The sequence below is a fragment of the Furipterus horrens genome, unplaced genomic scaffold (assembly GCF_987537825.1).
Source record: "Furipterus horrens unplaced genomic scaffold, mFurHor1.1.pri manual_scaffold_6, whole genome shotgun sequence".
NCBI classification, from domain to species: domain Eukaryota; kingdom Metazoa; phylum Chordata; class Mammalia; order Chiroptera; family Furipteridae; genus Furipterus; species Furipterus horrens.
The window spans coordinates 183,633,876-183,656,751 of record NW_028327176.1 but is presented as its reverse complement, the minus strand read 5'-3'; the positions used below and the strand labels follow the sequence as shown (position 1 = coordinate 183,656,751).

At 40.6% G+C, this 22,876-nt stretch overlaps 1 protein-coding gene across 1 annotated transcript in view; it reads left to right on the top strand.

Annotated features, from left to right (window-relative positions):
- Positions 1–22,876, top strand: part of SYNE1 (spectrin repeat containing nuclear envelope protein 1) — a 423,836-nt gene that overhangs the window by 196,657 nt on the left and 204,303 nt on the right. Inside the window, exons 51-60 of the mRNA XM_090279990.1 lie at positions 3,176–3,467; positions 4,316–4,488; positions 7,221–7,530; positions 8,670–8,834; positions 12,105–12,461; positions 16,328–16,464; positions 16,682–16,859; positions 17,286–17,468; positions 20,909–21,052; positions 21,392–21,547. Coding sequence (XP_090136116.1) covers positions 3,176–3,467; positions 4,316–4,488; positions 7,221–7,530; positions 8,670–8,834; positions 12,105–12,461; positions 16,328–16,464; positions 16,682–16,859; positions 17,286–17,468; positions 20,909–21,052; positions 21,392–21,547 — 2,095 coding nt within the window. The remainder of the gene's footprint in view (positions 1–3,175; positions 3,468–4,315; positions 4,489–7,220; positions 7,531–8,669; positions 8,835–12,104; positions 12,462–16,327; positions 16,465–16,681; positions 16,860–17,285; positions 17,469–20,908; positions 21,053–21,391; positions 21,548–22,876) is intronic.

Sequence of the window (22,876 nt, the reverse complement as noted above, 5' to 3'; positions counted from 1 at the left end):
GGAGGGAGAGAGGTAAAAGCTGATCTGCGTAGTCTTTCCACCTCTCTTCCCTCAACAAATTGGACATGACACTCATTTCCTGTATTTTAAAAATATATACTATTTTATTGTTGTTTGAATATAGTTGTCCCAATTTTTCCCCTCTTGCTCTCCCCTGCGTGACCCACCCATCCCCGCCCCTACAGTCAATCCCCACCCTGTTGTCCATATCCATGGGTCCTCTCTACTTGACACTTCCACTTCTTTCCCTGTTATCTGCCCCCCCCCCCCTGGTCACTGTCAGTCTGTTCCTTATTTCCATGTCTCTGGTTCTATTTTTCTCATTTGTTTGTTTTGTTCATTACGTTCCACTTATAGGTGAGATCATATGGCATTTGACTTCCATCACTGGGTTTATTCCTCTTAGCATAACACTCTCCATTTCCATCCATGTTTTTGCAAAGAGCAGGAGTTCCTTCTTTCTTTCTGCTGTGTAGTACTCCATTGTGTAAATGTACCACAGTTTTTTGATCCACTCATCTACTGATGAGCACTTAGGCTGTTTCCAGCACTTAGCTCTTGTAAATAATACTGCTCTTTAAATTGGGGTGCATAGTCAAGATTTTTAGGGTATAATCCCAGCGGTGGGATCACTGGATCAAAAGACAGTTCCATTTTTCTTGATATTAGCCTTTAAGCATTGTGATGAGGATGATAATAATAATATTATCTCTTCTCTGAGGTTATTATAAAGATATAAGATATAAGATTATTAAAAGATACTCTTCATTGACAAAAATAATGCTATAGATCCCAATTTCCATGTATTCTTTATGCACTTTGCTCTAGTGCCATTTCCAGTCCACTCAGTCCTCACAATATGCTTTGTAAAACAAGGGGTGTGCTCATTAAGTCTGGCTGTCTTGGAAGTCCCTCTTCTCCACCACAGGACTTGTTTCTTCATTGCTTCCAACTGAGCAAATGATTCTGGCTTTATTCCTGGGCCAAGTTCTCTGGCCTGACTTTCAGGATGTTACTCCCTAAATCTGGGCTTCACTCTTGACATTTTCAGTTGCTTCACTGGAACTCTTCCTTTGGACGGTGGAACCCTTTCCATCAGGGGAGAGCAATTTGACCCCAAACTTTTTAACTACCCTCTTAAAGAGTAGACACACTCATCAGTGAAGCAGGAGAGGTTAACACCCAGCCCGATTAATCAGACAAATCAGCAACAGGGCTTGATTGAGTAAAAATTGCCCAATTCAGATTTTACTCATCCCCTGTTTCCACTGAGCCCTCTTTTTGGTCAAACATGCAGACTCTTCCTAGTCTTGAAGAACAAACATGAAAACAAGTGCACAGTTTGAACTCATATTGACAGCTATTGTTGGTGTGCATCTTTTATGACTATCGTAAAATTTCCCTGCGATGCTCTGGTCCCATCCTTGGGAACCCTTACCATGGGGTAAACACTTTTGTTGGTTCTACATACCCCAACCACCTACAGTGAGCTCCTCAAGGCCAGGGACTATCAAGCCTTTATTATCTGTATATTCCCACTGTCTAGTATAATGTCCAAAAAAAAAAAAAGAGAGAAGAAAATATTTGCTGACTTAACAGAATAGTAGCACCATTCTAATTATATAACTTTCTGAAAGTTACACTTCACTTTTTGCTTTTTAAAATCTTGGATATTCTCTAGATACAATATAACATGACCAGACCTACTTCTCTCCTCCTTCCAAACCTTTAAAATAACTTTACACATTCTTCTTGAGCTGTTACTCTCGGATATTCCATAATCAGATGCTGAGTCCTTAGCGTGTTTGCTCCCAGGTTCCTTCTAATTTGCTACTTCTCTGGACAATCCCGGGGCTGGTCACCCAGGGGCTCCAGCTGTGTCTCTTGAATTCTGTCACTTGCTTGCTGTTTTTGTTTTATATTATAATATTTCCAGTACACACATCTTGGGCGGGGGGGGGGGGGTGACAGTGGTCCTCTATAGTTTTTACAAGTACCCAAGACTTGAGACTCATTGAATTTTTATCATCCGTTAAGCAATTCTTCTTGGAATACCACTTGTTAATAGTATCTGTTCTCTTGAATTATCATTTAAATCACATCATTGCTTATGCCACCTTCTTGTCCTATCAGATTCCAAGAATAAAATGTGTGTTTTAGAGCAGATACAATATTGTGTACATCACATATATCTCACAGAGGCCCACGGGATGCTATTTACATAGTAGCTGCTCAGAAAAGAAAAGAGAGAGAGAGAGAGAGACCGTGTAGGAGGCAGACTGTGTCCTGTGTCCCACACTCACGCTAGTTGGTGTCCAGACATCTACATTCTCCCTCCCGGTGTTCCAGGAATCTCCTGAGAGAGGTGCCGATCTGAATGCAGAACTTGTGCAGCAGGATGAAGCCCAACCCAGCCGCATGTGATTACATTTTCCCTTGAGCTAATTAGCATAACTCCACACTGAGATGAGCCAGGCACCTGAGATCAAAGAGTGACACCCATAAGCACGCATACAATGGCCTTTGGAAAGAATTCTTTGATTTTGCATTTTATCTCTGCCAAAGATTGTGTTGGGTCCTGGGGACCTGAGATGATTTAAATAACCTGGGCGTCTAGAAAGCCCAAGCCTTGTGGATTGAGACAGACAGGGTGTAGGAGGTGGCAAAAGGCACCCAGAGGAGGATCCCTGCCCTCCCCACCCTCTCCAGAGTCCCCACGATGCTTCCTGGGGACATGGTGCCTGTGCTGAGCTCTGAAAGGGGCGGCTAGAAGAGAAGCAGAGGAGAGCAGAAGGGTGCTCGCAGAGGAGGCCCCTCCGTGTATGTATAAACAGCAGTGTCCGGGGGCATATCAGCAAGCTGGTCATGATTAGAGCCTTAACCAGGACTGGGAGGGGCTGGGCCTCTTTCCGAAGTGACTTTCTAGTTGTATACACGGGGCTTGGATCTAGGCACAGCATGGCCTGCCTCGTGTCCCTGATGTGCATGAACTCCGTTTGCAGGAACCGCAGGAGAAGCAGGGGGCCAGGGCCGTCCCCAGGCTCTCCATTTTTAAAGGCATGTCAGCTGTGAGCTCTCGTCTGGTGACCGATCCAATATCAACAATCATCTGTCACCCCCCGGCACTCCAGACTGTCGGAGCTCTTTTTTATTTTTTTATTTCTGCTTTCTTTAGAGAGTCTCTTGATAAGCTCTGCCAGAGAGGGCAGCGTCTCGGTGAGGAAGGCCACGGGGCCGGGCAAGAAGGGCGCCTGTGCTCTCAGATCCTCACCAGATACCAGAACTTGGTCAGGATGACCAAAGAGAAGCTCCGGAGCCTCCAGGTGGTGCTGCAGGAGCACGAAGCCCTGGAGGAGGCGCTGCAGAGCACGTGGGCCTGGGTGAAGGATGCGCAGGACAGACTGGCCCTGGCAGACCGCACCATCGGAGGCAAGGCCGCCTTGGAGAAGCGGTTGTTACAAATACAGGTACCTACGGCGCCGGCCTGACGGCCACTGTGCCTGAAGTCTGGCTTGATCAGGTTCACAAATGTTTGAGTTGGGTCCGATTCATTCTGTGCGCCTCTCTCTCTCAATGAGGGTTATGTGGGCGAAATGGAGACACTCTGTAGAAAGGATTTGGAGGGGATCACTTTTCCTCTTTGTGAAGGAGAGGAATATTTTTGTTTTAATAGCATTAAAGGAATTTAAATTTTATTTAGTAAATATCTGGCAAACGTTACGAAATAAATACCTACTTTACTCCAAGCCCTATGCAGGTGCTGGGCAGGTAAAGATAACGATTAGTGCGGGCTTTCTAGGAGTTCAAGTCAGTGGGAGAGGCTGCCTGTAGGTTGTTGGTTGCAGTACAACGGGCACGTAGGGACCATGGCTGAAGCCAGCAGCCATGAGTGGGAACGACAAAGGAGGCCACCTGCCCCGACTGCAGTCAGTGACCATGACCTTGAAGGCAGGAGTTAGCCAGGCGATGAAGGTAAGGGATCGTGAGGTTATTGACCAGCGTGCTTTCACTTTCAAAATAATTTCTTTGTGACTCTGAAACTAAATTTCAGTTAAGTTATAATGCCTAGGCAAGTAGCCCAGAGTTTTCCAAGAATTTAAATTGGAGTTAATCTTTATTCGCAGACTCCCAGATATGCACCGTACTATTTCAGTCAAGTATTCGACTGCAGTAGGGTCTAGACTTTGCCGTTGCTGTTTTCATTTTAACGTGGGTGAGGTATTACCTACCGCGATTCTCCTGGGAAACAATTGCTTTTTAGAGTATCAGAAAGCTTTAATATTTCTACTGATATGTATTCACTCTTCTTTGATAGGATATTCTCCTGATGAAAGGCGAAGGGGAAGTTAAATTGAATATGGCCATTGGCAAAGGGGAGCAGGCCTTGAAAAGTAGCAACAAAGAAGGTCAGAAGGAGATTCAGACTCAGCTGCAGACCCTCACCGATGTGTGGGCCGACGTCATGAGTTTATCCGTCCGTGCCCAGAGGTACGGAGCCCATTTCTAGGGTTTATTTACCTACGTCGAGCCTAGTGGCTTAGTAAAATGAGGGACCGTGCCGAGGCTGTCCTGTGGGACAGTGCCTAGGCGTACTATTTTAGTTAGTTGTGTGCTTGCCTGTCTTTGCCTAGATTTCACGTTCTGTAATGGCAGACACTGGTCTTTATTTGTTAGCTTGCGCGTGTGTTCGTAATATCTACATCTCCCATAATAGCTCTCATGGAATTTTGCACACAACATGGGCTCCGTGAAATACACCCTTCCAATTCATTAAAGCAAGGATATGTGGTTTTGGATAACTTTAATATGTTTTTCACTTTTTAAAGAAACATAAGGGAAATTAAGTTGTTAGCAACTGTGGAGCTTCAGGATACATCTTTTCCTCAACCCATAGTAATATTATCCACATGGGGGTCATAGAAATGTGGCTGAGGGGGTTGGTGATTTTCACAGGGATGGGGCATCCATGCCATTTTGTGACTGAGGCCAGGAGAGGTATTGTCCTTCAATGCATGAGACATTCTCACACAAGCAACCATCAGCCCACCCAGGATCCCTGGGGGAGTCCCTGTTGAGAAGCACTCACAGGGGCTGCTGAGAAAATAGGCAAGATATGACTGTTGCCCTCAGTGGTGGTGTTGCAGTCATATTTAGGAGTGGAAGATTTTCCCCTTCCCCCCTCTTCCCAGGGTATCTGCAGATAATCTGGCTCGCTTGTTGGACAAATGACTGTCTGTCAGAATTATATGAAAATACCTCCCAGGAGTCATATTGTAAAGGTTATATATACTATTAGACCACGAAAGAAGTGTGTGCTCACTATGATCAAAATCAATAGATAAATAAAAGATTAAATTTTATCATAAAACAAAAAAGAACAAACCCTGCAATTATCTGTCGTAATGTAAAGATGAACCATGATTTCAACTAAAATTTGGGAGGTTGTATTTTGTTTTGGTTCCTTTTCCACTTTAATATGGAGCATTGGTAGTGACTCCAAAAGCTGGCAAGATTTTTAATCTTAGTAATAACTCAAAATGGTCAGCAAACAAAAAACATCAGATCCCATGGTTCTATTTTCTATATTGTGGACCAGACTTCCCAATGTGTGGCAATGGGCCAGCTCCATAAAAGGGAACAGGAATATGGGTGAATATTTTTCAGATATTGGAATAAAAGATTAAATACAAAAAGTAGATTCAAATCCTTCGTTCCTCTCTTTCAGCAAGAAATTAAACTTGACAGCTACCTATTGAGCAATCGTAATGTTCAAACTGCTGTGCTAAAATCATGGCACAAAGTACTTATTACCCTGTAAGTGCTGGGAGGCTGGGATTAGGGTACATTCCAGAAAAAGTCTGACTCATATTGTGTCAGAGTGTCCGCAGATAATCTGGCTGGCTTGTTGGACAAATGGCCGTCTGTCAGAATTACATGAAAATGCCTTCCAGGAGCCATATTCTGAAGGTTATATACACTGCTAGACCACCAAAGAAGTGAGTGCTCACTCTGATCAAAATCAATAGATAAATAAAAGATTAAAATTCACCACAAAACAAAACAGACTCTGCAATTATCCACGGCGATGTAGACGCTGTGAACATACGAGAATACAGGGCGTGGGGAGGTGGGATTTATTTGGAGTTTCTAGAAAACTCTTTGAGGAAAAGATGAGACCTTTGGCATGTATGATAAGTTTCCCACTGATGCAAAAATAAATGAATAAAAACAATTTGAGAACGTGCTAGAAGTGCATTTCCCACAGATGTAATTCCAGGATTATAGGATTGTTTGCAAAGGAGGCTAAGAGGAGGGACGGAAAATGAATTTAGAATAGTTTTAAGGCTGAATACTTTCAAGTTGTAAAAGGCCAGCCTGGAGAGCCTTTTACTTGACTACCTGGAGTGCTATTTGGATGACTATTACATTGTTTATTATATTTCTTATATCATAAATATATTTGGCCTTCATTGCTTCATACATTCAACATTAAACATTGTGAATATATATCCCTAAGTGAAACTCAATCTAATGATACTATTTAGCCAGGAAGAGTACCCTAGATTTTAAATTCTGGTCAATAAGTAATTGCTATCTGATTTTAATAAGATAAACTGAGCCCAAGAAAATTTAAGAGTTGAATCATGTTAAATAAAGTCTAATGGATGCCCCAGTGCTGATTTTTAACAACATAACACATAAAAATTTGCTTATTTATTTCGGACAGTTACATTTGGAATTGCTTGAATGACGACATCTTGCTTAAATTTTGACATAGCTTCACTTCCGTTTGAAGAAACTGTGCCGTGGGTCAGAGAAGCAGTTTCTCCCTGCACTTAAAAGCGGCGTCTTCACCACTTACAGTACACCGTGCAGTATTGAAGAGGCTGATTAAGCCAGCCTTGAACATAGATTTAGCATCGTTACCCACAAAATATTGAAGGACCCAAATTTGTAGTAAATTCCATGGCAGTTTTCAAAGTTGAGCGGCTGTATAGCAAATAACTAAGCATTCTTGATGCTCGAATATAGAATATGTGCCCAGGGCAAGTAACTAATGCTCTTCGTAAGCGCTGTATTGTAAAGCAGAAGATGCAATGTCCTAAATAAAAGTCTTTAAAATTGGCACCAAAAAGAAAGAAAGACAGCTTGCATGGATGCAATTCCCTCCTAATTGGTTTCTAGTAGCAATGCCAAAATAACTTATTTTAATATTCTAGCACTTTAGAGTCTGTGATTAGCCAATGGAATGACTATCTAGAGTGGAAAAACCAGTTGGAGCAGTGGATGGAATCAGTGGATCAAAAAGTGGAACATCCCTTGAAACCGCAGCCAGGTCTGAAAGAGAAGTTTTCCCTCCTGGACCACTTTCAGTCCATCGTCTCGGAAGGTGAAGATCACGCCGCAGCCCTGCACCGCCTCACTGCCAAGTCCAGGGAGCTCTACCAGAAGACGGAGGATGAGTCTTTCAAGGAAACAGCTCAAGAGGAACTGAAAACACAGTTTAATGATATAATGACTGTTGCCAAGGTTAGTACTTTCTAGTGAAGAAAAAACTTCAAGGCTCAGGTAAAGAACACCCTGTCAGTTGAATTATTAGGGAATTGGCTGTCTGGAACTATTAGTATATTTAGTAAACAGATATTATATAAAGATAATTTCTCACTTCTGGATGACCATGAATTTTTCCTTTCTGCATTCTTGGGATTATTTTTTATTCTTAATTTTATGATTTTCTCTGCTGAGAATGTCAGACAACCCATTTTCTGGTAAAATTGTTGAGCCTCAAATATCAGTGTTTAAAACTTCTCTGTCTTCTGCTGCTCCTTGTATTTATTGTAGTAAATGCAAGTCTATTTACCTCCCAGATTTCAGTCATGTACAAAAGAGTGTGTTTGTTTCTCATCTTAGCAAAAACTATGTTTTTCCTTTCTTAAAGCTATAGGCTCCTTCATGTAATATGAAGATATTTTCCAATTTTCTATCTGAATTGTTACTCCCTGTCACAATTTCTTTTGTATATTTGGGACAATGTTAAAGGAAGGGAGAATTTTTTTTCCACTTTTTTAGTTTTGGGAAACATCTCTGCATTATTAACAATTATTAACATGCGTTTGCTTTTCTTCATTTTTATTTCGGTAGTGTTTAAAATAAAAATCAAAAGGACATAAATTTGAATTCTGACTTTGTCACTTTTTGAATGCATGACTTTGGGCACATTACTTGACCTCTGTAAACTCTGTAAGCCCCCTTTCCTGTAAAATGGTGATAACAGAGCTGTTGTAAGGATGAAATGAGCAAAAGCATTTAACATGCTGAGCTCAATATTTTATATAAATCCAACACAAATAATTTCTTAAATAATAAGAATAGTTATAATAATTATTAATAAGAGGATTAATGAGGGATGTTTGTCAACATCTATTAAGCATAGATTCTTATGCAAAGCTAAGCAAAAAGTAAAATTATAGGAAAATGGTTTTGTCCTCCAAGTCTTTTAGTCTAATTAAGGTTTGATATTTTCACTTTAAGATATTAAACATAGAGAATATTCAAGAGCAAGAATGAAGTCTTCCGAGATCATTAGAAGACCAATATCAGACGGTTGCCTCATATGATTTCATATTCTCAATAGTGACTACTGCTAACGTAGCCTGTTTGTTTTCTAGGAGAAAATGAGGAGAGTGGAAGAGGTTGTGAAGGACCATCTTATGTACTTAGATGCTGTGCAGGAATTCACAGACTGGCTCCATTCGGCCAAGGAAGAACTTCACCGGTGGTCAGATATGTCTGGAGATTCATCAGCCACCCAGCAAAAGCTGTCTAAAATTAAGGTCAGAAAACGGACAGATGTTATAACCACTGTTTCACTGGTTCTTGCTGTATTCTATAGATTAGATTCTGTTATTTAAAATGTTTCCTTACTGTTGTTGGTGTTTATTATCTTGCACCCCATGAATTTTAAACATAAATAAGAGAAAAGAAAGGAATTCAAAACACTCTACACTTGAGCAAAATGAAACTCTGTCTGTGAATGCTTCTTCATGCAAATGTGCTTATTGCTGTGGTATAAGAGATACAAAATATATGCCAGCCTGGAGCACTGAAAGAACTGGATATTATTTTCCAGAACAGAAGAAGAAAAGTTTATACATAGTAACTTAGAGAAAGGTTTTTGTACAATGACTTGGAAATGTCATTCTAGATGTTTTATTCTGCTTTCCTAGCTGACACTACAACAGCATAATGGAAGTCAGCACTAAAAGGGATATTAATATTATCACCCATCAGGGCAACTGAAAGCAAAAAAAATAAATAAATAAATAAATAAATAAAATAAAATAATTCAGAGAACTAGAGATCTTAGTAACTTTTAATTATTTCTAGTGGTTTGAATATTACATTGCAATAATTTCCTTTGTGTGGAAAGTAATAGGTTTTAATCTAAAAATTAAGCAATGATGAAATCCTTAATCATTAGTTAGATGAGGAAATGTTGGGTATCAGTAGTGTAACTGGTCAGGAATTTAAGACTCAGATTGTACTCTAATCTCTGGACATTAGATCCAAACATCATGAAAGCAATAGATGATGATAACAGTAATAACAGTAATAATTACATTTTGAAGATTTACTTCTAAGGGCTTATCTTATTTAAATCTTACAGTGATTGTGCAGATTTTAAATGAAATAACATAAAGGCACATTCTAAGTTTTATTATCTATGTGATCCTTTAAAGTAGTTCTTTGACAAATTTCTCAGTAATACCTTAATGTGTTCATCCATCCATCCACTGTTCAGCCAGTGTTGTGAACCCCTCAGGGCACTCCCAGTGTAGTAGGGAATGATGATGTGCAAACTGATGTTTGTGAAATAGTACAGTAAGTGTAATGACAGCTCACTATACATTTAGAGTTCAGGCCCTGGAGTCAAAAACCCAGGGCAGTATCCTGCTTCTACAGATTGTTACCCTGTGTCTTTGGGCAAGTCACGTGGTGTCACAAGCCTCAAGGTCTTAACTGGTAAAATAAGAATAACTATAGTATCCGGCCTCATAAAGTAGTTTTGAGGACTAAATTAGATCATGCACACCAAGCATTTTGCATCACACTGGACACATAGAATGCCTCAATGAGAAAATCCAATGAATTTGGTAAATGGGTGATTTAATCGGCTCTGAATGGAGTGATAATGCACATAAAGTCAAGAGTGATGATCAAGACATTACCTAGAGTCATGAAAGCTATGTACATCTGAGAAAGGCAAGAACAGGCAGAGGAGACGGGTTGCGTACAGAGGGAGAAATGAGGAGTCCAGTGGTGGACAGATGGAGTGCTGATGTCTAGGAGACAGGTGAGCGTTCAAGCCTGATTCTCAGGTCAGGAGACTGGATCAATGACAGAGAACTGGAATGGTCAGCATATAATCTGTAGCAGAAACCACCAGAGCGAGTGACACCAACACCTATGCATAAGGCAAACTATCTGTAGTTAAGGGGCCACAGAAGAGCATTTGTGAAGGAGAGAGAGAAAAAGAGAAATAGTAAGAGGAGGACCAAGAAGATGTGGTGCCATCAAAGCCCCTGGTGGAGAAGGGGGTCCCTATCACAGAAGCAGCAAGAAGCAGTTGTTAAGAGGAGGCTCAAAAGTGCCCTCTAGACTTGGCAGTTAGGCTATTTGGCAGCCACTGAGAGGTATTTCGACAGCCAGGGGAAGGGACTGACCGATTACGTGGCTTTGGGAGTGAATGGTAGGGTGGAATCAGAGATGGCAGAGAGGTTTGAGAGGCTGATATAAGAAGATTAAGACAATTCCTTTACCAGGTTGCTTCTTGGGCTGCCAAATGCTTAAAAAGAATTTTTTTTTATAAAATACTTCAAAAAAAAAATAGGGAATGTAGGAGACATTGCTAATAGAAAAAAATTGGAATTTGGGAAGGGGAAAGCGAACCTCTCGTAAGTTCAGGTCAGGCCAGAATGTAGGCTGGTGTGGGGGTGAAGAGAAACCCTGGAGGAAATCATTAAGTACCTCCTATGTCCTTCGGTGTCATCACCGTCCACCCCAGGGAGTGACCGCTGAGAACAGGTGACTTTCAAAGCCAAACGTGTCTGTGTGAGGGTCTGTGTGTGTGCATACGTGGGTATGTTCGTATAATATTTTTAGACTTTAAATACGAGACAAGGGGATACATGGGAAAGCCATTTCAAAACACTTTAAAATGATCATTTAAATTTTTAAAAAAAATCTGGATGAGTGGAGTTAATGATTGCAGATATTGAAATGCCCCATTTTAATGCCAAGGAAAACTGGAATGATGCATGAGAGAGTATATTGAGGAACTTACTGCTGAGAATTGATATTGTCTGAATTCCAAATTGTAAACCGCTCATAAAAGCAAACTGTAAGTACTTAAATCTAATATTAGACAGAAAATAGGATAGAGGCCCCGGGCAAAGCACAGCCCTGCCGCAATCCTTGTTCCCTTGCCCGTCAATTGAGAGCAGCGATTTTCAGTGCGTATGTCGCAAGAATTTTTTAAACATGCAACACTTGACTATTTAGTCAGGGGCACTGACCTCTTCCCCCATAGATCGCCAAATTAAAAAAATGACAACAACCAACCCAACATTAGCCATCTGGTGTGAATGAATCAAAATTATATGTATTTTCTTGTCAGATCAGCTAGAAATATATCTTTTGGTGTGCCACAGAATTTTAGTAATTAGTTTATGTGTGCCGTGAGATTTAAAAAAGGTTGAAAACCGTTGATTTAGGGAGAAGTATGGATCTTCGTATTTATAGGAACAACTATTTAAGTCACTGCCAAAACAGTTTCGCATACTCAAACAATGCCAGATTTCAGGGGGCCTGTTTCGTTCTGTTTCAGGATGTTTGGGATTTCCAGTTTATTTTCGCCACAAGCCTTGGAGCTCAGGATGAGAATTCTCTGCTGTTATAACTTAGGGGTGGGTGGGCGGATTGATTCTGGTTCGCTGTGGCACACTTGCTAAAACTTCCCAGCAGGACAGGGTCCCCCTCTGTACATATTTGGAAACTTGCTGTGACTCAGCCTCCTCGGTTACCATGGTGACATTCCATCCCAGGAGCTGATGGATTCCAGAGAGACCGGGGCCAGCCGCCTCAGCAGAGTGGAGACACTGGCTCCTGCAGTGAAACAGAATACAACGGCCGGAGGGTGTGAGCTCATGGACTCGGAGATGCAGGCCCTGCGCGCCGACTGGAAGCAGTGGGAAGACAGTGTGCTACACGCACAAACCAGCCTCGAGAGCCTGGTCAGCCAGATGGCCCTGTCGGAGCAGGAGTTCTCGGGCCAAGTGGCCGACCTGGAGCAGGCCCTGGAGCAGTTCAGCGCCCTCCTGACATCGTGGGCTCAGCAGTTAGCTGCCCTGGAAGGCAAGAACACAGACAAGGAGATAGTGGAGTGCTGGAAGAAAGGACGAGTAAGTCAGCTTCCTGTTTTCTCTTGGTGGCTGTGCTAAAAATTGGGTTTGGTTCTCATTGTTGCTACAAAAGAAAAATCCTTGCTAACGAAAACCACACAACAGCCAGACTTGAAAGGAATAAGTGTTTCTAATTAAATTTGCAAATCTGATCTGTTTCCTTTTCTCATAAGTCAAAGTATTGCAAAAATAAACAGAGAGGAGAGAAGCTATTAGGTGCCATAGAGAACAGTTATTGTTCGTGGAAACGTTCTACTTCCATTCTTATGGTGTAAGAGTTTGTAATACTGCGTTCCGCCATTCAGTCTGAAACACGGCCTGAGGCTGGAGGCGTACACACACGGAGACTCATAACGGTCCTCCTGCCAGTGAATGATTTCTGACAATTAAATGATTGAATGTACAGCTTTGAAAGAAACATTCGATAATCTCCTAAAACACAACTAACACTTTTCACCCCGATTAGCTTTTCTGTGTAGTTTTGACAGCTGCACTTGAATCAACCCGTTCTCAGAACTCCTATGTCACGCTCATGGGTTGCTTTCCGGACATTTTTTTTTTTTTTTTAACTAATGGCAGCTCTTTCAGAGCGAGAGAAAGGGAAGCATAAAAGGGAGAGTGAAGAATGGGTAGAAGCTTGAGGTCCTCTTTCTCTCTTCCCTGTTAAATACTATTTGGAAAGACTTTTTTTCGATATTTGCTGTTTAATAATGCTCTGTATCATGGATACCCTTAAAAGGAAGTTTTAGTAAACTTCTTTGTCTATTTATGTTATAACCATTTCAAAATAGCTCCAGCCAGTAAAAAACTCATGTAGTATTTCCAACGTTGTCTTGTTTTCCGTCAAGTATTTGAAACAAATATCGCACACCACAAAGGAAAACTTTATAATCATCTTTTTATGCTATTTATTTATAATGTTTCTAGGTTATATATATATATTTTTTTCTGATGCCCTTCTTGTCCTTTAGGCTTAAGTACCAGACAGAATAAGGTGTAGAAGGCTGTTTGTTCCATAAAACAGGGACAAGAAAGTTGGTAGTTATTTCACGTGGTCAGTACTATTCAGTCTGATATCAAAAAATCTGTTATGTTTTACTTCTATTTTGTTTCTCTTCCTTTTGCTACTATTAATATGGGTGATGCTTTTAAAAGATTGGGCGGTGTTTAAATTATATTAGCATTCTATTACTATACTTAGCTATCATTATTTTTAAATACTGATACTATTTGTGAAGATAATAGGTGAGGCCTACAAAAACGTAATGCAAAAGTAAATATAGGCTTTTAACAGTACGAACAATTCAAAGATCACAGCCCCTGCTTAGACCTAGTTCCAGATTTGGCTCCGGAGCTCATGCTTTTGATGACAATACTACATTATCTCTAAATACTCAAATTTTCTTATTTGAATAATGTCATTTTATCTAAAAATGGGGATAATAAGAAGGAAATTATAATTATGTGATGGGATAAAGGTGCTAGCTAATGATGCTATGGTGGTAATCATTTGCAATATATAAATGTACTAAAGCCATTAGTTTTACACCTTATACAATGTTATATGTCAATCATATCTCAATAAAGCTGAGAATAATTTTTTAATTTTTAAAAAAATGGAGCTAATACTCCCATTACAATGAATGCGTAAGAAAGTTTTACAAAATAATGAATTTGCTTAGTGTGGCTTGTTTTGCTGGTAGGAAGGGCTTGTCATTGTTAGCAATCATAATTAATAATAATGAGCCTTTGCAGGCATTTACTTTCTCTTCTGCACTTAAATGCCGATACTCAAGAACCCTTTTAAAAAATAAAAATGGATTATTACCTATAAACTATATAAATCATGTCACAAAAATTTCTTGTTTGCAAAACTCATTTCTCAATATCCATGGGCAATTCATGTTGCACTTTTAGCAGTTTTCTCTAAGGGAGAAAAATACATTCCAGGACTTAACTGAAACTGACGTATATAACTTGATATTTATATGATGAAGAGTCTAATAATATGCTTTAATTTATGATGAATTAAAAAAAAATAGTGTAAACTTTTGGTCAAAACTTTTCACTTTTGATAGCACTTAATGGATAAGAGACTCATTTGAATCTCTGGGGTTTTTCATTTACTTCTTTGGGAAATTTCTTTGGTTCTTATAATGCTCTTCCTTAAATAAAATATACAGTATGATGTAAAATAGTAATTACTAGTTTAACAGTTGGCGTTTCAGAGAGAAACTTTCTCAGTATTATTTGTGAATTTTGTAAATGAAAATATTTGAGATGCCTTTAGCCTGCCACTCAGCTAAATAAAGAAGTTTAAAGCTAAGAGAACACTGTCCCCCCTCTCAGAGCCACGGTCAAGGTGGAACGGCCAACAGGTTCAAAACCAGTGGGAGCACAACAGCAATGAGAGCCCAGAGGTGGCTGTGTGGCTTCAATGGGTCCTAGGAGGTGAGAAAGAGGGCAGGGCGTCCTTAGGGGAGATGTTCTGTGAGCTGAGCCTTGAGGGATAGTTACACACTGACCAGATCTGTGAGATGAGGAATGGCACCAGGGTACAAAATTACTCAGGAGCAAGAAGACTCAGGACAGAAAATTAGAGAACAGGATTCAAATGAAGAGGCTATTGTGCCATTCTGGAAAGAAATGACCAAGGAGTAAATGGAGGCTGTGAGAGTCAAGGTGCAAAGGCAGCTGGCTAAAAGAGCTCTCTAAGACTCAGGGCAGTCCAGACCTCCTTAGCTCTTGCATGGAGAGAGAAGGGAAACAGGTGAGGCCAAGGTGATGCCTAGCATTCTGATTTCGATCAGGTGGAAGATAGTGGCGCCGTTTACTGGGATGAGGAGTGAAACACAGACCTGGTTTGTTGAGAGGCGTGGTTTTCCTACAAATCTAGGCCATCTCATGATAAATATCTCTGAGAATCAAAATAGTAACGGCAACAGCTCTCTGAGTAGTTACTCGTCTTCTTGCCCCTCCTCTTTAATTATTATTATTATTAGTATTATTCACCTTGGTAATAACATTATCCACACACTCCCATTTAAATTTATGAGAGTCGTTTACTTGCTAATTTTACTCATAAGGCACTAATCCATGTGCCAGAAGTGGTGTGAGTATTTGACACCCAGCGTGTCATTTGCTCCTTGTGTGACAATCCTTTGTGTAACTGTGGACCATGGCCTTAATTTCAGAGGTGTACTTGTCAAGTCCCAAGACTTTATTTTGGATTAGCTATTCAAAGAACTGTGATTATTCACGTGCTTCATACCTTTACTCATGTTGGGGGCGTGTCCCAGAATTCAGCAAAATGGTTGGCACATGGCAGGCATTTAGCGAATATTTGGTGACTATATGAATGAAACTATGAAATAGATGAATTACTGCTTCAATCAAACCTGTGGATTATAAGAATTTTTTAATGTGAAAGTTAACTTTATATGCTCTTAAATTGATTTTAAAATCAATTGCTACAATATATGTAGCAAAAAAAGTGTTGCTTTGCTTCGAAATGATTTCTCTTTCCTTTTAAACAATATACATATCTTCTAAAGGTCTAGTCAGACTGGTCTTAAACAATTTAGGCTACTTTCTCTTCTTTTTCTCATCCTACTTTAAGTTATTTGACCACTTTTGACAACATTTTGTGCTAGAGTGCCTATCCGTGGCTAGAAAAAGATACAAATTAGTTGTGTGGTATTACTTGCCATGGAGGAATCCTGAAAATAGGCCTCATTTCCTTACCGAATCTGTGTTGGGTCTTCCATCACTAATAATTTAAAATATGATTTATGCATCTATAGTATGAAGCTGTGAAAATTGTGTAATTCAAATGCTTACCCCTCTGTCTTGTTATTTCTGAATAGGAGATACTGGATGCTCTGCAAAAAGCAGAGCCCAAGACAGAGGATCTCAAGTCTCAGCTGAATGAACTCTGTCGATTTTCCAGAGACCTGAGTACATACAGTGGAAAAGTTTCTGCCTTGATTAAAGAATATAATTGGTGAGCATGAACCTTATTGGTATGGAAAATCTTTTCATACAAATAAGAAGCTAGAGGTTTGTATATGCTAAGGTGTGATTTAAATATTAATATTAATCATTAAATACATTACTAAATGACATGAATGCATACTCTAAGAATTGTTGATTCTAGCAAACATTTTAATCTCCTTTATCATTTCCTCCCTCTCATTAAATGCTTCCAATCCTGGATTCAGTCTTTGTTTGCAAGCATCCAAGGGCTGTCAGAATAAAGAACAGATTTTACAGCAAAGATTTCGAAGAGCCGTCAAGGATTTCCAACAGTGGCTGGTTAATGCAAAAATCACTACCGCCAAATGTTTTGATATACCTCAAAATATTGGTGAAGTTTCAACAAGTCTTCAGAAAATACAGGTAAGAGTGTTATTAATTAATTCTGTGGATGGAGCCTAAATGAATTAAAGAGGGGCCTCTAGATCATTTTAGAAGCATGTTAAAATGTTGCTTAAGAAACCCAAATTTCAAAGAAATCTCTGCTTGAAACAATTGATTGTATACATGAAGAGAAACTAGTCCATGTGTATAAATACATTTTACATACACTAATAGGGATTTAGGAAATAATAAAAGCTCTTCCTGTGTGACAGGCCCGGTATCTGAGCGCTCTAAGCAGTTTCTCCTTTAATTTTTATCACATACAGTAAGAGTCTGAGTCACCTGATATATACAATACAAAGTTAATTCCTTCTCTCTGGTTTTATTGAGACAGAAGTAGGAAAACCAGTGTATTTTAAAGCAGAGAGTGCCTTATGATGCCTAGTCTTACGTTCTTCCTTACAGGAGTTTTCCTCGGAAAGTGAAAATGGACAATACAAACTAAACGTGATGCTATCGAAAGGGGAACTTCTGAGTACTCTCTTGACCAAAGAGAAAGCCAATGGTATCCAGGCCAAAATGGCAAATGCAAAAGAAGATTGGAAAAATTTTCATTCAAATCTTCACCAGAAGGAATCTGCCCTAGAGGTATAGTATAAGCAACCACGTGGGCACGTTCTGCGTTGTTTGTTGGTGGTGTTATTAGTTAAACCACAGTGCCAATAGATCCACGTACCCTTATCAACGATTTTGGTCATCCCTCTCTGAATATAGATAAATAACCAGATAACGCCCAGAAACAGCTCAATGTTCGAAGTGAGAAGCTCGCTGAGGAATTAAGTAGCTTGCATAGTAGGGACTATTATCGTAGACTATAAGGAGCAACTGGTTTTCATTTTAAGCATATCACTTAATCTTTCACTTGAAATCCCTTAATTTTAGAAATCTTTCTAGGAGAATGAACAGAAATATCTCTGTGAGGCTACAAAATGCTATGGATGAGAATAAATAATGCAAATATCGAGCAGTAGATTTTAGGAACTGAGTATACAGACAGACAACGTTTATACAATTTCATTTTATCTAGAGACAACATAAGTTGAATTTATTTTAATCATAACATAATTACTGCCACAATGCAATTTTTTTTCTTGTGAAACTATCTGTTTCGTGTATCAGCTCTTCTCTTGCAGGAAAATTTAGAGACACGGAGAATATTTTTTCCTTTTAAAACAACACTTCTTGGCAAAACAGATACTTGATTTGATGATGACCGTGGGAAAAAATAACAATAGAGAATCAATACTAGAAAGAGAAAGTGTGTATTTCCTCAGTTCTTTCCTAACCCAGGACCCTGCAGTTCTCCTTTGTGGTGGTGGCGATTCTCTCATGATAGGCACCCTCCATTTAATAGGGAGTGATAATCATTGTGGGGTGCCTAGAAATTTATCCTTAACTCTGCACAGATTGTTAACGCAATGCGGTCTGAGCTCTGAAGCATTTGCTACTGAGGGTAGTACATCTAGTATTGACAGCAAGATTTTCTAGTTCAAGAGATGTCCAGAAGTTGAGTAAATGGATAGGTCAGGAATAGCCTGCCTTCGTACTTTCCATGTCTCCCTCCCTCCCTCCCTCCCTCTCTCCCTCCCTTCCTTCCTTCCTTCCTTCCTTCCTTCCTTCCTTCCTTCCTTCCTTCCTTCCTTCCTTCCTTCCTTCTAAGTTAAACATACATAATATTGCCTATTATGTTTCAGGCACTATGTCAGGAATACAAGAGGTTTATTATTTTTCTCCTCTTTTCAGAGAACTCACTTTCTAGAGGAAAATAAAAGTATATAAAGAGATGATTACAATATAATACAAGAGTGTTCAGCATATGATAGTCGCTCAAAGCCAGAAAGATTTTCAGAGAGGTGACATTTTAACTGAACCTCGAAGGCTAAACATTCTTTTAATTTGTGGAGGCTGATGTGCGTTTCAAGTAGAAGGCCTTGGATGTGCAGGCCCAGGGAGTTATGAGTGCCACCTCGGAGGGGACTTTGAGAAGTTTGACATCCACGGAGAGTTTGGGGGGAAGAGTAACAAAGATAAGACCGGCGGTGGAGATTAGGGCCAAAGAGTGAACTGTCATATATTCTGAGCAAATTGACCTTGACTCATGGCCAAGGTCCCTTATCTGAACCCTAGAACAGCATTTATTTTCTCAGTTTTCCCAAGGATAGGACATAACCCATATCGTTCTAGACACATAAGGGAGAGGTTAACTCATTGCATATAAAGGATGCGTTAGGAGATGAGGGCTTAATTCTCTCTCAAATCCTAGTTGTGAAAGGTTAAGTGAGGAACTTATAGGTCTTTTAGCTGGAGATAAATGTGCCAACTCTCTGGCCACATGGTAGACCACAATGGGGAACAATAACTAGCTTTCATAATGGTCCAGATGACAGAAATGAAGGCCCGAATTAAGGAAACAATAATAGATGAAGACTTCTCTCTGAGGCAAAACACAACAGAATTTGGTAACTAATTTGATAAAGAGCCCAGGAAAACAAAGTTACGTCTGAGGCCTTTGTTTGTAGTTTGGAAGATGGCACAAATGGTGATGTCATTGATCGAGACATGAATATAGCTGAGAGGACAGCAAAAATTAATTCAAATTAATGTATGTTAAATATGATGTGTTTGCAAGACATGCATGCAGTAATGGCCAGGAATGTAGCAGTTCAGATGAGTGCAGAGCTCAGAAGAGCGGGTAGAGCTGTGATAATAGCGATAGTGAACAGTTCCCTGTTGTAAGCACTTAGTATATATTAACACATTTAATCCTCATAGCCACCCCCTGAGGTGGGAACCCTCTTATTTCCATTCCGTAGAAGAAGAGGGAATTAAGGCAAACGGTGGTTAAATAATCTGTCAAGTTCTCACAGCTAGGAAGTGATAGAGACAAGGTTCAAAGCCAGGCATTCTGACTTAACGTGCTGTATGAATACATTCTATAAACGTAGGCGTTTGTGGGTGGTCCGTGAAGTCATGGGAGAAATAATTAGAAAAACATGCAGAATGAACACTTAATGGGAGGCCTATACACGCTTATTACAGGAAGGATATGAGGGACACAGTGGGTTGCCTGACTTAGCATCACGCTGTCTTTCTTCCTGTTTCCCAGGCCCCTCACTCCGACCCTGAGGCTTCCCTCCTTAGACTAAGAACCCAATGTTTTTGTATTGTATTTCTGACTACACCACCTGTGCTCTGCTCCTTGGTTCTGCAGAATTAAATTCCCGATCATGGTCCTTAGTTTGCCCTTTGGTGACCCCATGCGTCTCCAGTAGCAAGGAGATAGAAATGCCTTGAATTTATTAATTGATTTAGTTATTCAACAGATATCTTTTGAGCACCTTCCATTAGCTAAGGACTGTTCTAGGATATAGCAGAGAATGAAGCAGAACAAAACTCCTGCCCTCATGAAGCTTAAACTTGAGTAGAATACTCCCAGAGCTTTCTTGGTATCTTACATTCCTAAAGTACTTTTAATTTACCAAAGTATCCCCATAGTTACCCGTCTCCCTCAGAGGTGACTGTGGCGGGCGTGACGGTAAACAACAAATGTGACAGAAGTGGGAGCCAAGACTGAAGTGGACTGGATAATTAGGGAACAGTTTTGTTTTTAAAAAGTAGGTCCAGCCCTGGCTGGTGTGGCTCAGTGGATTGAATGCCAGCCTGTGAATGAAAAGGTCGCCAGTTTGATTTCCAGTCAGGGCACATGCCTGGGTCGTGGGCCAGGTCCCCAGTTGGGGACGTGTGAGAGGCAACCAATCAATGTTTCTCTCCTTCTCTTTTTCCTTTCCTTCTGCTCTCTCTGAAAATAAAGAAAATATATTTTTTAATAAGTGGGTCTATAAAAAGTTCTTAAAGGGTGTTCAAAAGTTATGCAGCTGCCAAGGTGGAGGACAGGATGTCCCAGGTATTGGGAACAGGGCGAGGAGAAGGGGAGGGGGTCTACAGGGCAGACTGAATGCCACGTGAAAGACTTCACACTTGCTATGAAACGTTTCGTGTGTGCGCCTAATATTATCTGACACTTGTAGAATCTGAAGATCCAAATGAAGGACTTCGAAGTGTGTGCTGAGCCTATCCAGGACTGGCTGAGCAAAACGGAGAAGGTGGTGCGTGAGAGCGGCACCCGCCTGCATGACCTGCCGGCAAAGAGGAGAGAACAGCAGAAGCTGCAGGTGACGCGCCCCTGGGCCTGCGTGGCCATGTCTTGATCCCCGTCCTGTGTACGCTGTGTGTCCGGGTGCTGCCGAGCGCCCCGGAATTAGATGATGCTGTCATGAGATAGAGTGTACCCTCCCCCTATTTCTGTCAGATTTTGTGTTTTCTGGCTTCCCTTTGAGGTCGATTTGTTTTTGTCCTATAGGCCGCACTGTACTGTGTGTAGCTTGGAAATAAGAAAGCCTCAGGGCACATCTGTGACGCGCAGGTGTGACTGCCACGTTCTTCAGGCCACAGCTTCGTCGGTGATGTGCTTTTCCCCAGCTTCTTAATAGTGACTTGCTTGTGCTTTTCAGTCTGTCCTTGAGGAAATAAGCTGCTACCAGCCTCAGCTCCACAGGCTAAAAGAGAAAGCTCAGCAGCTGTGGGAAGGACAAGCTGCCAGCAGGAGCTTTCTGCACAGAGTGTCGCAGCTGTCTGCTCAGTATCTAGCGCTAAGCAATCTAACAAAGGTAACGCCCGCCATGTGCTGTGTGTGAGTGTGGTGCCGCTGTCCCCGATCTGGAGTCCCCGTGGGGCGGGGCTGGGTGTCAGCCCGACAGGCCCAGGCCTGGAATAAGGCTGGCTTGTGAGTCTGTTCCCAGCCCTGCAATCTGAGTCTATTATTCATGCTGCGTCACCTCCCTGCGGCTGTCCAGACAGAGCGAGGGAGGGTTTAAAGACTGAAGGGACTTCCCATCTCTGTTATTGCACAAAACATTCCCTTTTATACTGAATTGGCACGTTCTCTGGAGCTTTTGTTTTGAAAACTCAATGCATAAGCAGGAGGCAAAATTCAGTTTGGGGCCTAAGGGAGCTCAGATTAAATTACTTTGGAAAAACATGAATTCAAAGCAGTTTAAATTTTAATGAACTGAGTCAAACGAGCTTGGGATCATTTTTCTAAATTTGTCTAAATTCCTTATAGTCATTCCATAGGGGTCAAGGATGTGTTGATTAAGATTTTCAGTTCAGTCCACAGAGCAGAGCTCCAAACTGACAATGATTTGTTTAACTGATCAATTTCTTTTCTAACAGCTTATAACAAAGTCAGTGGGATCCCACTTGGTCTCGTTTAGAGCATTCAGCTGGTGTGACAGAGATGGTATGGGGCAAGCCTACTTTAAGCATTATGCGGCTTGTGACATTTGTTCCCTACACTTGCCTTTTGCTTTTCAGGTCTTAGAGTGTAGGGGTGCTGCTGTAATTTAGTCTTCTTTAATTTGGCATCCCCTATTTTAGTGTGGACACCCTTCTGGCTCTGCTAATTTGATCCTCAATGAAACGTCATGGACACAGTCACACTAGTATAGACTTAGAATAAATAGTCTGCATTTACACGGATGCTTTTCCTGTGAATAAGTTAAGCATTATGTGAAGTGAAGTAAGCCAGTCAGAAAAGACAAGTACCATCTGATATCACTCATCTTTGGAATCTAATGAACAAAATAAATTGACAAACAAAATAAAAACAGACTGAGAGAGAGAGCAGACCGACAACTGTCGGGGGGGGTGGGGGCGAGGGGCAATTGCGGGGCTGGATGAAAAAGGTGAAGGAATTAAGCAAAAAAAAAAAAGAAAAGAACTAATACACATAAAATAAGTTATGTTTTTGTCTTTTGCTCTCTGTCTCTGAGTCTGTCCCCAGTTTCCTTGTTAGTTCAGTTTGTTCATTAGATTCTACAGATGAGAGAGATAATATGCTATTTGTCTTTCTCTGGTGATTGCTGGGGGGCCATATAAAGGGGGCTAAATGGTAATGGAAAAAAATACAATAAAGATTAAATAAAATAAATTGAAAA